This window comes from Aspergillus lucknowensis (genome assembly GCF_044049455.1).
Source record: "Aspergillus lucknowensis strain CBS 449.75 chromosome Unknown BJX67scaffold_25, whole genome shotgun sequence".
NCBI lineage: Eukaryota > Fungi > Ascomycota > Eurotiomycetes > Eurotiales > Aspergillaceae > Aspergillus > Aspergillus lucknowensis.
Window position 1 is genome coordinate 161,126 of NW_027263569.1, and position 16,234 is coordinate 177,359.

The 16,234-nt window shown below is 51.5% G+C and overlaps 5 protein-coding genes across 5 annotated transcripts; 3 read left to right on the forward strand and 2 right to left on the reverse strand.

Annotated features, from left to right (window-relative positions):
- Positions 1-381: 381 nt before the first annotated feature.
- On the reverse strand, positions 382-784 carry BJX67DRAFT_381925 (uncharacterized protein; the record flags this gene model as incomplete). The annotated part of the gene is made up of 2 exons (XM_071033110.1): positions 382-504; positions 617-784. 2 exons carry the CDS (start codon positions 782-784, stop codon positions 382-384), a joined length of 291 nt encoding a protein of 96 aa, XP_070885382.1.
- A 2,466-nt stretch (positions 785-3,250) lies between these two features.
- Positions 3,251-4,184, forward strand: BJX67DRAFT_138267 (uncharacterized protein). Its single transcript, XM_071024617.1, has one exon. It carries the CDS (start codon positions 3,537-3,539, stop codon positions 4,017-4,019), a length of 483 nt encoding a protein of 160 aa, XP_070885383.1. The 5' UTR covers positions 3,251-3,536; the 3' UTR covers positions 4,020-4,184.
- A 1,539-nt stretch (positions 4,185-5,723) lies between these two features.
- BJX67DRAFT_381926 (asparagine--tRNA ligase DED81) lies at positions 5,724-7,519 on the reverse strand (the record flags this gene model as incomplete). Its single annotated transcript, XM_071033111.1, has 2 exons — positions 5,724-5,850; positions 5,922-7,519. The coding sequence occupies 2 exons, from the start codon at positions 7,517-7,519 to the stop codon at positions 5,724-5,726; spliced, it is 1,725 nt and encodes a 574-aa protein (XP_070885384.1).
- A 1,811-nt stretch (positions 7,520-9,330) lies between these two features.
- Positions 9,331-12,500, forward strand: BJX67DRAFT_138490 (putative differentiation regulator (Nrd1)). The gene is made up of 2 exons (XM_071024618.1): positions 9,331-9,418; positions 9,883-12,500. Exon 2 carries the CDS (start codon positions 10,010-10,012, stop codon positions 12,305-12,307), a length of 2,298 nt encoding a protein of 765 aa, XP_070885385.1. The 5' UTR covers positions 9,331-9,418; positions 9,883-10,009; the 3' UTR covers positions 12,308-12,500.
- Positions 12,501-13,245: 745 nt separating this feature from the next.
- On the forward strand, positions 13,246-15,143 carry BJX67DRAFT_138523 (uncharacterized protein). The gene is made up of 2 exons (XM_071024619.1): positions 13,246-13,379; positions 13,489-15,143. The coding sequence occupies exons 1-2, from the start codon at positions 13,313-13,315 to the stop codon at positions 14,880-14,882; spliced, it is 1,461 nt and encodes a 486-aa protein (XP_070885386.1). The 5' UTR covers positions 13,246-13,312; the 3' UTR covers positions 14,883-15,143.
- The last annotated feature ends 1,091 nt before the right edge of the window (positions 15,144-16,234 follow it).

Here is a 16,234-nt window from a genome sequence, read left to right on the forward strand (position 1 = left end):
TTAATCATACGTCAGTGTTTCATGATCATGCAACCAGGCTTCTTCTATCCGACGTTGCCTAAGTCGTCCCTTCTATCCCCGATAAGAACTAGACACTCGTCATGTGCACTGATATTTGGGAGAGCCAACTCATTTCTCAGGCGCGCAAGCCGCTGCTCAGGCATAATTATGTTTTCTCATAGCTTATCGAACAAGTGCAGAGCACAATATCCCCGACCCAGGAGCGCACTCTCCAAACCTAACCTCGATCTACCTGCCCACGAGCCCCCATTAATTAACGAAATACGCAATTAAATCTCCTTCCCCACCAAAGCAAGGCCTCTGGGAACTCAATAAACAGTACCAGAATAATAAAAATTATTGAAACGACAACGATGCCCCTCAAGCCTCCCAGTCACCCTCTTCATCCTCTCCACCATCATCCAGCGGCGTAAAAGTCTCGTCGAGATTATCCAAGTCGTCGTCCGAGAGACAGCACATGAAGCAACCGTATTGTGGGCGGAACTATATCTCAGAGAGAGAGGGAGGGAGAGAGAACCGTGTTAAAATGGCTAATCAAACGAGCATGCATTTGATACAAACGACAGGACATGGAGTGCAACCTGGAAGGACATACCTGGATCCGGGAACAGGTTAGGAGCGCGGGATCTGGAACGCATGCGCCGGCGCAGAGGGTGTTTCCGGAGTCGATGCCGTGAGGTCTTTCGAAGGCTTGGGTGGTTGCGCTGCCAGAGAGGGAGAGGAGGGCTGAAGCAAGGAGGGGGAGAATCAATTGAGGGTGCATCTTGGTGGTTGGTAGAACGAGAAACGTATCGGCTGGGATTGAGAAAGGTGTCGCCTTCGTCTGCGGTAATTATACACGGTTATGGAGGCCGTGTGTCGCAGGGGAGGGAGTTGTTTTTAAAAGAGAGTGCATGATTTAGCTTTTCAAGCAAGGGGACTTTGGCGACGCGTCTGGGAAGGGTCTCCTGGGATAGCTTGACGTATGGGATGTTTTGGTGCTTGAAGCCTTGGAATGCTACTAGACTCATGAGGTTCGCGTTTGCCTTTCCCCTGGAATTTTGGTGCAAGCTTGTTATGTCACGGTGCCCGCTGATGCATGGCATTCATGCGACTAACGAGTCATCACGAAGACTTCAAATTTGCTTGGCTTCGACCAGTATCAAAGCTCACCTTCTAGAAGAGCTTGCATTTCTACAGGTGAGGGGTGTAGATGTAGGCTTGTGATGTCTCGCATAGTTTGCTGAGAGGATGGAACGCGGTTGGCGCCAAATTGATACAGGCGACCATCATTTGCAGTCGCTTGTGAACCGCGCTTGATTTTGTCCGTCCAGTCGCGCGGACTACCAAGCATGATTGGCTGGGCAGGTCCGAAGGAACCCCTGGTCAATCAGCCAATTAGCCAGCGAGTAGTTACACAGTAGACCTCGAAACACGTCAGAGAAGTCAAGCCCCCATCTACCCTACCTAAGTATAACTCCACGATACCATTCGCTCATCGCCGCGGCTGAGCACGACGCGATGCGACCATACTAGCCGAGAGAAGAGTCTCATAGTCAGCAGAACGCAGGATGATTCTGGAATACACCCCCGCGGGCAACAGCGATGCCCAAGACCACCATTTAATAGCAAGTCCGGAACAGGAATCACCTGGGTCGAAAGCCGTATACCAGAGGCCTGATATATGGTCAGGGCGAATCCACCAGCACGGTTGTACCACTCACTGCAAGCAATCTCGTCTGAATCGCAGCTTTGAGGGACGTCATGAGTCGGCACGAACGTCCGACGGCGAGCCGAGAGACCCCGGAACCTCGCCCCATCTATGTTAGGACCATAACTCCTGAGTGCAATGAAATGAGCTCAGTTTTCTCGGTGTACAGACACAGGATGACGGCCCGACAGACAGGGCCGGGAAGGTCTCCCAGTTGTGACCCTAGCATTAGACGAAATTTCCCAATGAAGACACCACGACCTATCTCGAAGAGCAAGACTCAGAGCCAAAACTCCCTCTGGAGGTGTCGACCCCGAGCTCCCAGATGTAACTGGGAAGCCAGATGAACAGAATTCCATGGGGTTCTGGTGCTCTCGCCCGGGAGAGGTTCTCGTGTGGAACCCAATCGCGACTTCAGGAACTTATTTCCTTGATAGCCTCCGATTGGCGCTTGACACCACCAGGACAGAATCTCCTTTATCCTGTTCAACCCCCAGACCCGTGTGCGACCTATTTCTCCATTCAGACCTTGATGTGGCTTCCACGGTATGAGGTCTTCGGGTCTCCTATGGTTCTGGTACAGTTATTGCCCCTAACACTAGGTGAGAATCGTCTTCAATTAAAGGGTAGCCGGTCCTCTTACCATCCTCTGATCGATTCAAGATTGGATCCTCTTCGAATTCTTCATCTTCAGGACGAATCGGCTAACATGATTTTTGAACCCTAGGAAGGAAGGTTGACTCCCCCAATCCGACAGTCAAGTGAGCATGGCGGCCCATCTCTTGCCAGCTGATCATATGGTTGCGAGCTTGCTCCAGACGGCAGGTGATTCTAAGAAGTTACCCGCGAATTCATAAATCCCGGCCTGGGGCCCGGCGACCCGCAGTCTTCTCTGGTAGTCAAATGCGATGTTGAGAAATTGAGCCACGGGTTCATTACGATTAGTGATGCCAATTTCTACCGCCGGACAATCGTGAAAATAAAATCTCAGCCGTCGGAGGGTGTCCGACGAAGATGTGCGGCCTGCAACCGGCCGTCCCGGCCGCCGATGTTCCTTAGAATCGGCCCTTGTTAGGAGACGGTGATACTGCTTAGCACTCCTTCGGGGGGGCGAAAGAGCGCGCCGAATTCTTGGATCACCTCCAACGAGAGTTCTGCATGCCCACTCTTCCTCCCGAAACATGGGGTTCCGAGCAGACATAATTCGACCGCTCCGAAGTATGTTTACTCGCCAGGAGTCCCACGGCTTCCATCCGTATCTTTAAGAACCAGATTCGCTTTTCTCAATATCACCATTATGGTTGTGCACAAAGGAGCGTGTTCTTCGACTGGGGGCCAAATGGGATGGGGTCCTGCAGCGTCAAGCATCGTTCACGTCAAAGCTCGAATAAAGCGAGTATGCAATCCGTCCTGGGAAAGGAATTCCGGCCTGACCAGAGCGTCTGCAGCTCGAGAAGGCGGACAGCAGAAAAGTGACGGCCTAGCATCGAAACTTGAAAGTCGCCAGTGAAAGTATACCAGAAAATTCAGGACATTTCGTTCGTTGATCGACAGCAAGGGGTTCTCCTTGGGGACGAGGCATTACCTTTCAACCAGGAGGGTGTCGGACAGAGCGCCGCCAAATCGTGACCCTTTGGCCCTGGAAAGAAATGGCATCTCCCTCCCCCAGACCACGCGAGATAAGTGCTACTAATCAGGCTTGTCCGGGCCCTCTCATCAAGGCCCCGAGCATAGGCCTCGTAGTCGTCGCTGTGCGGATGGTGGCACTTCCGTTCCAGATGAAAAAGCATACAGGAAAGAGCCAGGAGGCTCAAGCAAAAGAGCCATGAGCGCCCGCAAAGCGAGTTATTCAAGAGCAATTGCACTCGACGCACATCAAATGGAAGTTGATGGGGACCGAAAGCCATCGCTTTCAACGCCTTGGGGAAAGGAAATTGAAGAGGAACCAAGGCTGAATAGTGGATTAGATGGAAGTCTTCGCCGGATCCAGAGTGCCAATTGGTTCACTGGGACTATCCGCGCGACAATCCATGGAGGGTGCGTGTCCAGCAATGTGGCAACCGAATTCGGAGGAGCTCGTCAACTCCACGTGATTGGCTTCCATGGGCAGGATAATATTTCCGTGTGCTGCCGCGAGCTGCCATTGCTCCAGGAACAACGAATCTATCTTCGAGGACCAGAGGAAGCCCGAGGTGATCCGCTGTTTCCCAAAATGACTTGGCTCATGTTTGTCTTCGGATGTGTCCTTTGTTCGCCTGTCCACAGTTTGCGCAAGACGCTTTTGTGGCAGAGGGTGGAACACCGATAGCCGGGCGCGCTGGCGAATATCAAACCCGGATCATTCTGATCCCCCTGTCGATAAGTCTCTTTCCAGACTCTTCATCGGACTTCCTTCCATGCCACCGTTCCCTCAGTGGACACTTTGGAGTTATCCTGCGTCGGCCCACGGCCGGAGCTGACATCCTTGTCCTTCCTCCCTCAGAGCCGTACCCTGACGCAACTCGATTTCGGCGCCGAATCCATCGAATGTCAACAGAAACGGGTGTTGCCCTACCACAGGATTCCCCCTTACCCTCCCTGTATACGAGATAATCTCCGAAGACGGAGCCGTGAAGCCCACGGGGGCCATCTCAAAGCATGGACCGGAGGGGCACGAACTCGCGACAAGCGCCAGAGCAAGGGTAGGTACCTCTCCCCCCTCTTGCCCTGCGCCCTTTATATGCTGCTTTTTCCCCCCTCCTCCGATAAGGGGAAAATCCCTCGCCAAAGATAAAATTTGGGCTTCAGTGTCTCGGCTGCCATTATTGACAACAGTAAACCCACCAGCCATCAGACCAACGGAACCGGCAATCGAAACGGTAACCACGAGGAGCGAAACGACCATGAAGCCAGCGAGGTCGATACCGAAACTGCTGAATATTACCAAACATTCCTCAGACGACTGATTGCCGTGGTTTCCAACGGAGAGCCTGAGGCCGTGGATAGGTTGATCGCTATCATTCGTGCAGGCGCTTCGCAGCCAGAAATCTTCCGGGTGTTGTCGGAACTCACGGCGACTGAAAGTTCTTCAGAGCCAGTGGATAGGACACAGACAAGATGATTATGTTTCCATGATCCAAGATGCACTACTCAAGGGGTCCGCATGTGTCTGTCACCCGGATTCGTGAGATGAAACCATTTACGAACCAGATACAGCTATGATATTACGGCATTTCACAGCACTATACATGGATCATAAATAATATATAAGGAGATTTCTTTTGGTTTGCGGAAGATCTCAACATCTTCCCAAGGGGACAGAGAGATGATGTCAATTACGGGACATATGTCTTACCAGGAGGTACACTTATAGCTGATTCTTTTCCTCGACCGATGCATAGTCCCATATGGAGCGCTCTCCCTATGACATGCTTATACACCTCATCCACCGAATCGATTTGCGTACACTAATCAAAGGGCCTACGTCTTAATACACTAGAAGTCCAAAAAAAGCGCTGCTCTAACAAATCCCCTAGTTTATCAAAAAACCTGGTAGAAAAACTATGCTGAAGCCAGAACTATTATTGCGCCCATCTTCCCACATAAATCTGGTTCTGTATGCACCACTGGGCCGGACAATACGTTTCGGCTTTTAACTAGTCGGCAGCGGCAGATACGTCAGCACCATCTCAGTTATCTTGTTGGTGGAACCTTTGAGGTTTTCGAACACAGTGACCCCAATCTCGATGGGATAGGAAATATAGTGCTATTCTTTTACTTAGCTGGATTTTTTTTTACTCGGTAATGCTCACTACTATGACAATATATGCCCTGTAAGGATCAACCCGACAAGCCAGCCATAAGTCTAAGGGAAGTTATAGAAGGGTATACGACGACTAAGCTATGCTTGGATAGAAGACGTCTTTTCGAAAGTGCCGTGTAGATGGAAAAGCAGACATGTGTCTATACTGGGGAACTTAGAACGGGACAAAAAAAAGGTGTTTCACTGTGTCCTGTTCCAAAGAAAGCGATTCTAAGGTGTGCAACGGCCTGTGAAACGGGGGTACAGGGAGCAATCCCGGACTGTGTACCGAGCACACAACCAAGCAAGGAAGCGCTCGAGCCCGAGGCCGTATCCGCCGTGGGGGGATGTTCCATATCTAGGTCGGGGTTGTTAGCATGCGTGTTTGGTGTATGATACGGCCAGTGGAGGGGAGGGGTAATAACTAACTTGCGCTGGTCGGTGTACCAGTAATATGGTGAGGGGTCCATGCCCTCATGTTTGTAAGCGGCCATGAGCTCGTCCCAGTCGTCCATCCTCATACTGCCGCCGACAATTTCACCGACGCCTGGCATCAAGACGTCGACACTTTCCGTCACGCGACGGTCTTCAGGATCTTTCTTCATGTAGAACGCTTTTATTTCAGCAGGGAAGTGGGTGAGGAAGATGGGTCTGTTGATGATATCAGTCATCTTACGCTCCGCCGCTTCAGCGATGTCGTCGCCGAACTCGTGGGGTTTGCCCTCTTCATTGGGAATTTCGTGCTCCCGCAGCCATTCGATGGCGTCTGAATACTTCATGCGAAGAAAAGGGCGGCTGGGAGCCTTGAAGTCAGGGTTGAGCTGGTCGATGAGGGGTTTGGCGACGGGATCAGCCAGGACTATTTCGAGGACACGACAGATGACGGCCTCGAGGTGATCCAGGAGGTCAGTGAAGGTGATGAAGTCTAGCTCTGATTCGATATGGGTATACTCGGAAAGATGGCGACGCGTAAGGGACTTCTCTGCACGGAAGGAAGGACAGACACAGAAGACATCTCCTAGAGACGGAATACAGGTCTCTAGGTAGAGTTGCGACGACTGTGTGAGGTACGCATCCTCGCCGTAGTAGTCGAATTTGAACAAGGTGCTTCCACCTTCCACCTGCGTTTGTACCATAGCGGGTGGGGTCACTTCCGTCAGGCGGAGCTCCTCAAATGTTTGACGGAAAGCCCGCAAGGTAGCGGCGCGTACTTTCATGACGGAGGACGCGGTTTCACCGCGGAGAGCAAGGTGACGGTTGTTGTAGAGGGTCTGAGGGTCAGAGTCATGAGCCACTCGTGTTGTGATCGCCTCCTTATCACCGGCGGCGCGACCAATTACCGTGTAAAAATCAACATGAAGTTCGCGGTTGTTAGGCGCATGTTGCTTTGGAGGAACGGCCCGCATCTCTCCGTGGAGTGCAATGGATGTTTCGAGGGTGAGGGTCATGGCGTCGTAAGTTTTGACTAGATCGCCGGTTAAAACGCATTGCAAGTACCCATACCCATCGACGAGAGTCAAAAAGATCATATCCTTTTGGGAACGCAGACGATGAACCCGCCCCAAAACCCGTACTCGGGTTCCGGGAATATCTGACTCTGGCGTGCCTAGCGTAACGGTAGCAGGGTCGGTTACGTCTAATCGGATTCTCACGGGCTTGGGAAGCGATGGGTCTTCCGTTATCACAACCTTCTTCGCTTCCTCCAGGACGAGTCGGCGTTTCTCTGCCTCCTGCTTCTCACGAATAGCCAGTTCTTGTTCCTTCGCAGCTTTCTTCTTCCGTTGCTCATATAAGTTGGTAGCCTTCTTAATCGCAGACTTGGTAGCTGGCCTCCACTCCAATCTCGCCGCTGAATCGGCATCTTCGCCAGTAGGGGCTGTCGGGGACTTGCGGGTCAAGTATTGAGCACCATCAGAAGGAGGATGCTGTAAGAAAGCATAGACGAGTGTCTTGTAGGGAGCCGACTCGGAGCCAGTGGCGGCAGCGTCGTCTCTTCCAACGTCTTCGTCAATGTATACAGACGCCATTGCGATACTCGATCGACAGTAAACGACGCGAGGGGTGAGAGAATTGCTGGTACGTCCGTTGGGCGGGTGGAAAATGCGCTATGGAGGAAAGATTAGATTGAGTCACACGAAGCACCCACTACAAAGAGGAGAAGGTAGACAGGGGGCCGGAGATTCAATGATTGTGATATTGTGAATAATTTAAAATTCCACTTACTCAATACGCAAGCTGTTTAGAGACAATGTATAATACAACCTAGCCAGAGAGTTGAAAACGAACCATTTGGCTATCTATTTTCGGAGGGGTAATTTTTTTGGCTGCGATCTCTGCCTCAGGCAAACGGATAAGGAAATCCGTCCCACACTCCCATTTCCCGCCGCCTACAGGCACTTCGTGGGAAAAGCCCATGGTTTCGAGTCAGGAAACATCAGGACGCCCCTATTTTCCCTCTCCGTGCGGCATCCCAAGGGGTATTGGAAACCCCCAACAAGTAATTCTGATACACAAGACCCTACCCATTCCGTACAGATCGTAAGAGACAGTTCGGAGACAGAGCAAGGTCAATTCATTCTCAGGATCCCCTCCAGGACTCACTTCCCCTGGCCACCGGAATGGATCAAAGTTCTGCCGACCTTGAGCCGCTTTGGGTTCAGACTCCGAAATCTACCCCACTACCTGGGTAAGAGTCTCTCTTGTCCCCATTGTTCGGGATGGACTCTCCGAAGCGAATCGTTCACGATGGATGGCCTCAGCCTTTGATTCTTCAGAATCGATCATCATGAGCTCCGTCAAATTGCAACCGGGCTCGTGAGCCGTTTCCTCCTCCCGGGATGACCATGGCAAAGCTACCAACCTCCACCGCTCCAGATTCGAACTCAGATTTACCCGCTCCCCCACTTGAAGAATCGCCAAACCCTGCAGGTTCTGGGTGAGCCCTTGAGCAGGAACGAGCCATGTCGGTCATGTGGACAAAAGTTGACACAGGTTCCGCAACGAGACCGGAGTGACTGATCTCAGCTTCTTCTGCCACGACCTCAAAACAATCTCGAAAAGAACGAGGGTTCGTCTTCTGCGGATCTTCCCCATCTTCCCCCTGGTCCTTGCCGCGTTCTAACCAGGGAACGGGCTCTCATTGAATGTATACTCTCCAGAGCAATTACTCTGATCCCCGGGGTTATGTTGTATGCACGACGTTTTCATGTTCTCCCTGATGGTGGACCTGAAGATTTCCACTTTTCTCCTGAAACCCCTTTCTGCCATTATTCGGCGCTCCCCTGTAACCAGCATCATACCGAATACGGAGGTCATCCGTTCTCTCATTATTTTCAAGTTCCCCCTTTCCCCTTGCCAACTCGACATTCATGACTCAGGAGAGATAGATCTTTGGACATGGTCACTTGCGTCGCAAGGCATATACTTTTGCCATGATTCGTTAATTGAATTATTCACTCGCTTCCGAGAATCTCTTTGGTCCTCATCACAAGGCATATCAGATTTCACTTGTATTTTCCTCTGTCTTCACTGTTCCTCTTTCTCCAACCTCGCCCCTTTTCCCCTTTCGAGTCCGATTTTCTTCCCCAGATACGACATCTCCTTCAGGGGACTTGCGACTTGACGCTTAATTTCTTTTCTTTTCGTCAAGTGTCTTCGCGCTTATCCACTTGCAGTTTAACACTTCGAAGCCACTCTTTGTCTCCATTCGAGTCTGCATCCTGCATTCTGTCATGATTCTGCGGACCGTTTGATTCCCCCAGAGCGATTGAGTGATCATATCCGTTTTTTTCTTTTTCAAATTTCTGAGTTTTCCTCCTCAAAAGCAGTCGAGTTGCGGCTCTCCATTCTTTTTCTGAGGCGCGGCGTGACGAGCATTGACCACGAACCCCCTAAAATTGACCAGCCAACAGCAACATCTCCAAAGGGTGAGTGAGTCCCTCTCCTTTCCACCATCCCTCCGCCTAATGCACATTCCAATTGACCACTTGAGTCCCTTCTAGACACGTCTCCATTGGGGCCATTCGTTTCGCGCCGTGACATTTTTTGATCTTCTGCTTCTTGTCACTCTCTTGGACCCGCCCCTCATTTCTTTCTCTTCTGTGTTTCGAGCTCCTTTCTCGATTTGCTCTTTCCTTCTCCGGGGTATCTTGAACCCCATAGAGTTTCTTCGTAATTTTCCTTCATATTATTCCTTTCTTTTCTCTTCTCGATTAATCCCCCAAGGTTGATTCTCCAGCATCTTCCTTCTCATCATCCCTCTTGTCGACTTTGCCGGCTTTGTCTACACCGACCTCGCCCTCTCGTCTTCGCTCGCTTTGCTCGCCATGCAAACCTCCGATGCCTCTAACCTCCCGACTCGTTTGAAATTTTCTAACTTGAACGCGGATAGCACTGGATTTTCCCACGGGGCGTACCAGTCGAACAATATTCCCCTGCAAGGATTGTCGGACCGGAATTCTCGTCGAGTAAACATTCCTGCCATCAATACCACCGGTAACCCGAGCACGACTGACAACATGGCCACGTCGGGCACTGCGTTCGACATGAACTTCACCCCTCTTCTTCCCTCCCAGCTCCTGCTCGGTAGTCCCTTTCAGCCCGGAACTCCGTCCGCATTCACATCCCCCCAATTCACCAACTACGGCGGATTCCCTCAGAACACCTCGGCACAGGGGGCCCAGAACCAACTAGGCAGTCCAACGCAATCTTCGCATAATACCGGGTTATACTCGAACATGCTCACTGCAGAAGGGCTAGGAAATTCGCAGATGCTTGCTGGCCCGCAATCGCCCGTCGGTGGCTTGGGGGGGCTTGGAAACGCTGCGTACGGAACTCCAGCGGCGTCTGTAACGCCAGGTCTTCTCTCGGGCACGAGCCGAACCGTGTACTTGGGCAACATCCCACCGGAAACCCCCGCGGAGGAGATTTTGAACCACGTCCGGAGTGGTCAGATCGAGTCCGTTCGCTTGCTCCCAGACAAGAACTGCGCCTTTATCTCGTTCTTGGACAGTAATTCCGCTACCCACTTTCATTCGGACGCTATCTTAAAAAAACTAGCTATAAAAGGGAACGATATAAAGGTTGGCTGGGGTAAGCCGTCTCAGGTTCCAACCTCCGTCGCTCTGGCGGTGCAACAGTCTGGTGCTTCACGTAATGTGTATCTTGGGAACCTACCGGAGGAGGCGACTGAGGACGAACTACGGGAAGAGCTTGGGAAGTTTGGCCCAATTGACACCGTGAAAATTGTCAAGGAAAAAGCCATTGGCTTTGTTCATTTTCTGTCAATCACAAATGCCGTGAAAGCTGTGTCCCAATTACCCCAGGAGGCCAAATGGCAAGCTCCTCGGCGTGTTTTCTACGGCAAGGATCGCTGTGCCTACGTCTCGAAGACGCAGCAGCAAAATGCCGCACAGTTTCTAGGAATTGCCCCGGGATACGCACACATTCTCAACACAGCAGACCGCGATCTGATTACCAACGCACTAGCCCAACAGTCCGTGGCCGCGGCGGCCGTCGCCACTTCTGCAGGAGGTGTCAACAACCTGGGAAATCGAACTATCTACCTCGGCAACATCCACCCTGAAACTACGATTGAGGAGATTTGCAATGTAGTGCGAGGGGGCCTTCTACATCATATTCGCTACATTCCCGACAAGCACATTTGCTTCGTAACCTTCATTGACCCGACATCAGCTGCTTCGTTCTATGCATTGAGCAACCTCCAAGGGCTCATGATTCACAATAGACGGTTGAAGATCGGCTGGGGTAAACACTCCGGCCCTCTTCCCCCTGCTATCGCTCTGGCTGTCAGCGGTGGGGCTTCCCGCAACGTGTATGTTGGCAACCTAGACGAATCATGGACCGAAGAGCGTTTGCGTCAAGACTTTTCTGAATATGGAGAGATTGAGCTGGTCAATACGCTGAGGGAGAAGAGCTGCGCGTTCGTGAACTTCACCAATATCGCAAATGCAATCAAAGCTATTGAAGGCATGCGGAACCGGGAGGAATATCGCCGGTTCAAGATCAACTTCGGCAAAGACCGCTGTGGGAACCCACCTCGCCAAACAGGTAACGCCGGACAGCAAAATCGCAACGGCGGTGGTATTGAAGGACCGCAGTCGCCTTCCCCGGCACTCAACAGCTTCCATAGCCTCCAGCCTGGCTCCCAGCCCAGTCCAACCCGTCCAGCACTCTCGCCCGCCCCCGGCTCGACTGGCTCCCAGAACGCCCAACCAAACCGACAGCCCTTACAAAACGTTGCATCCCCGTCGGGTATATTGAACGCCGGTTCCAGTAACCCGCTAACCATGTACCTCAGCCAAATGTCCGCCCAACAGACCCAAGAGGAAGAGAGCCGGTTGAATGATTCGATCACCCTAGCGGCCTTGCAATCTCAACCTCAGTCCAACCACCATCAGCAGTCACTTTACAATTCGGCCAGCACCAGTGAACTGACGAACGGCAGCATGGAGGCTCCCCTACACCAACACAAGCCCTCTACAAACGGCTTCTTGAGCGTTAATAGCGGCTCCACGGGACCTGGTCATCACGCCACTGCAAGCACCAGCAGCCTGAGCGTGCCACGTGCACAACATTCTCGAGCTGTGAGCTTGCCATCATTCTCTCAAGAGCCCTTTGGGCCCATATCAAGCCAGCCCGGGTCTCATCGTCCGGGAGTAGCTCATCATCCCCAGAGCAGCTTCTCGAGCTTTTCATCCGCTCTCGGAGGACTTAATCATTCTGGCTTCGGGTTAGCCATTCAGAACGAGAACTCCTTACCAGGCTGGGCCGAAGAAGAGATTGGAGCCAAATGACTAGTTCCGCGTCTCTGAGCCTTTCGCTCCGGTTCCGCAGGATATATTTTTTTACCATTTCCCAATCCTTTTTTTTAACTTTTTGATATGGTTGATCCTTTTCTGCATTTTACCATTCCGGTATTTCTGTCACTCTGATTCTCTTACTGTATTGACTTCTGATTTCCGCACGCCTAATTATTTGTGTTCCATTCCAGGGCCCCTAATAATGTTTTAATCTTCAGTTCCTATACCATTCACCTGTATTGCTAGCTGGGATTGATCCTTTCCCCTTTTACTTTTCTTTGCTTTCTCCTTTGTTTTATTTATTTATTTATTTTTTTGCCCCATCAAGTTTCCACGATTTTGTTTACTTGTTTTGCCCATGAGGACGGATGAGACCTTGGCTATACCATAGACTGGATCGGCCTGGAATTCTCTCTTATGTCTCTGTCCCTTGAATTGCATATGTTATGCCATTTTGAGGAAATTGTCCCGGGGGAAACAATGCCCCCTTGCGTCTCGGATGTTGGACGAGACCACAGACAGCTTCCGGCGGGATTTTTCAGGATAGCGATGGTGACAGAAAGCCATTGAGACACGGAGGGGGGCATGCCGGTGGGAGCGAAGCTCAACAAATGCCGACGACATACATCGAGTTCAGGTAATGTGTGCAGCATGTATGTATCATATAACACGTACTCCGCAGCAAGCATGGCCGAAAAGTCATGGTAGACCTTCAAGTATGCTACCTAACTCTTGACTTCGAAGAACCACTTAGAGGGTTCTAGAGGGCGCTTCCGCAGATGTTTCGTGCTTTGTTGTTGGCATCACTTCCACCTCCAAAGCAGGAGAGTCGATAAGATAAGCCCTCGGAACGGAAAAACTGTCCGTCGCCCTTCCATCTCAAAAGTAAATAACATCGTTGATCTCAAGACCACCGCCACCTCCCAGGCGACCCTTCCCTGCAATCTTTCCATTCCACTCATTCAACTTGACCGTGGCTGAGGTACGCCACTACGTAACATGACTTTACCTCCAGAGCATATTAATATCAAAAGGCGCCGGGAAGAAGAACCTGTAGATACGTTATGTAAGAGCTTTCTTTCGGCTATCTCCCTCCTCAAGACGGGGTGGGAAATCGACTCGAGTTTTCACATCGCTTTCGTTCTCTCTCATTGCAAGACTAATTCGATCTACAGATATTCAGTCAGAGTTACATCAGACAAAACGCCGATTTACAGACTTTGTTTTCCAGCGAGTCACAGTTAATGCCGGTAGTGTCCGCAGAAGCGACTCGCCCAGCCCTTCTGGTTCGGCAGCCGCTCAGCGATCAATTCGGAGTCCTCGCTCTGTGAGTAACCTCCACGTCCGCAAGACCACCAACATCGGGGGTGGAGGTGTTCCCTTGGTGAGAGCCACCTCCCCGGGAGCCGAGCTGCGTGAGGAACAAAGAATCACGGCTGCCCGGCGACAGGCAGAGGAGAAGCTGAAAAACGCGACATATTCCTCTCCGTCGCCGCTGACACCAGGTTCTGAGAAAACTACAACTACAACGCCAAAGGTAGATGCAACACCAAACGGCGAAAGGTTGGGATCTTCTACCCCGAGTGAACCCGGTAGTCCGGCTTCACGAACTGGAATTGCGCCGTCAATCCGACGCTTTCAGATTTCACGGCCAGGGGCACCCCCAAGTCCACTGCGCACCACGGGTGGAGGCATTCAGAAACGTAAGGATGGGGCCGTGGCAGTCCTCGTTGAGAAGCTCCGGCGCGAGCCACATTCCAGAAGGGCGTCAATGGTTGCGGGTGCGGCTTCTGGAAGACTAGAGGATATGGGCTTTTCAATCCAGGAACCGATGTATGCTCGCCCCCAAAAGCGACCGGTGGTAAATCAGACCGAGAAGAAATGGCGAGAGGAGCGCCAGGGCGCAATATCAGCTGCTAAAGAGCGTATATCTCAGGTGCTAGAGAGAGGAGCACAGGCTCATCGGACCAGTTGGGAAGACGAGTCTGATCGGCTGGCACGTCAGTTCGAGCAGATCGCGCTGGAGCTTGATGGAGATATGGAGGTGGTGCCATCGCCGCCAAATCAACATTCACCATCCTCAATGGCGGCACGTTCTGCGATGCCCAAGCCCCCGCTGAAATATCAACCGCGAACTCCCAACAGACACCGAGCAGCTGCACCTCCCGACCCAATAGAGCTCAACCAGAAGAAGACTGCTAGGGCCGCCGCAACGGAAGAAAACCCTGACAGTGACGAGGACTATGTTTACGACATGTATATTCGGCGTCCTTTGCCAGACAGAGGGTTTCTGACAGACCCGGTCGTCAACCTCGAACTTGACCAAGAAGCATGGCTACGGCACCATGGCATCGATGGCAGCCGCCAAGATATCGGAGTTATTGTTATCACCCCGGAGGACGAGATATATTGGGAAGACTTTGCGGAGGAAGACGAGGAAGATCGGTGGGACAGCGAAGATGGGGATTCCAACGGTAAGCCTCTCCATTCCAATACGTCATGCTGGGGAAGAAAATACGACATGAGTTGGAAAGGAAAGAAGGCTAAAGGGCGCGTACTTGACAGCTGAGAATAATCCTGCAAATGACTACCCAGACGAGGACCTGTCTTGGGACGATGAGGAAGATGATACAGCAGCGATCTACAGAAAGTACCGGCATGACCATTCTGACGACGAGGAAGACGACCGGGATGGGTCTGAGAGCGAGGGAATTGGCGCTAGCGGATTAGGAAACCGATACGGGACACAGTTGCACGTGGACTCTGACGAAGACAGCTGGTAGACGGGCGAATCCAGAGCTCGCGAGAGCCATCCAAGCTTCCTCAGCGGAGGTTGTTGTCACCGCAATTTCCTGCAGCAGCGACGTGCAGGAAGAAAGGGCACTGTTCTTTTGCAACCCAAGAAAATCCTGCGAGTTGAGACTGCAACACAACAGTACAGTAATTCCCATGTCGATCCTCTGACCATTCTCAAAGAAGTTGAAGAACTGATGGCCGAATGGAGATCGATGACCCGACCGAAGACAATGCAATCGTCATTTATCCAAGAATCATCCCCACAATGCGGGGTCAGTGTCCTCAGACGACCGATCAGCGTCCAACTGACGTGCTGAAGAATACTTCAATGCAGGTCAGAAACGAGAAAGCTGGGCGGCGCTGAAACCCTCTCGAGGTCCCTCTCGGACCCCCAGCCACCCATAAACTCGTCGACAAGCGATCGATCTCCCAGAGATTTTTTTCTCTTCCCCACCACGATCTCGAACACGACAACTTCCCATGCGAGAACCAGAAGGAATGCGCCTTGCAGATACGGGCAGACGGGACAAGTTTTGTCTTCTCTTCACCTCCTCCGCTCTGCCGCAGTGGTTGGGTGTGTGGAGTGTTTTTGTCTCTAAATTCTGACTTCCACGGGATGTGGATCCTTCGTTCAGTCGGTGGTTTCTGCATTGCTGGACTCCTGAACAATCCTTTCTTGAGGATTCAAGACAATTTTTATCACCTTTCGCGACTCGCGAAGGCGGAGTTAAATGGAAATGGTGCCTTGTTTACGAGGGAGCCCTCCTCATTGGTAACCTGATACGAAGCCTCGTGGCTGAGTGGGGCAACATGGATTTTTGGCTCTGCAAGAGCCCTTTTTTGTCAGTGTCCCTGATTTTTTGGTCATGAAGAAAGAAATGATGGAATAAAAAACCTTCCCTCTTGATGGCTGGACGTCGCTCAAATTCCTTTCAAGTCTTCAAACGAAATCTTCCCGGTGCGTTTTTCTTGTAAAATACTATACGGTATCGTATCGTATGATACGTCAGGCGTCCAACAAGGAGCAAGGCTGTGTGAGCGGGCCTGGCGGTGGATGAGACAGATTTGACTGACAAGATGAAAAAAAAAAAAAAAAAAAAAAAAAAAAAAAAAAAAAAAAAAAAA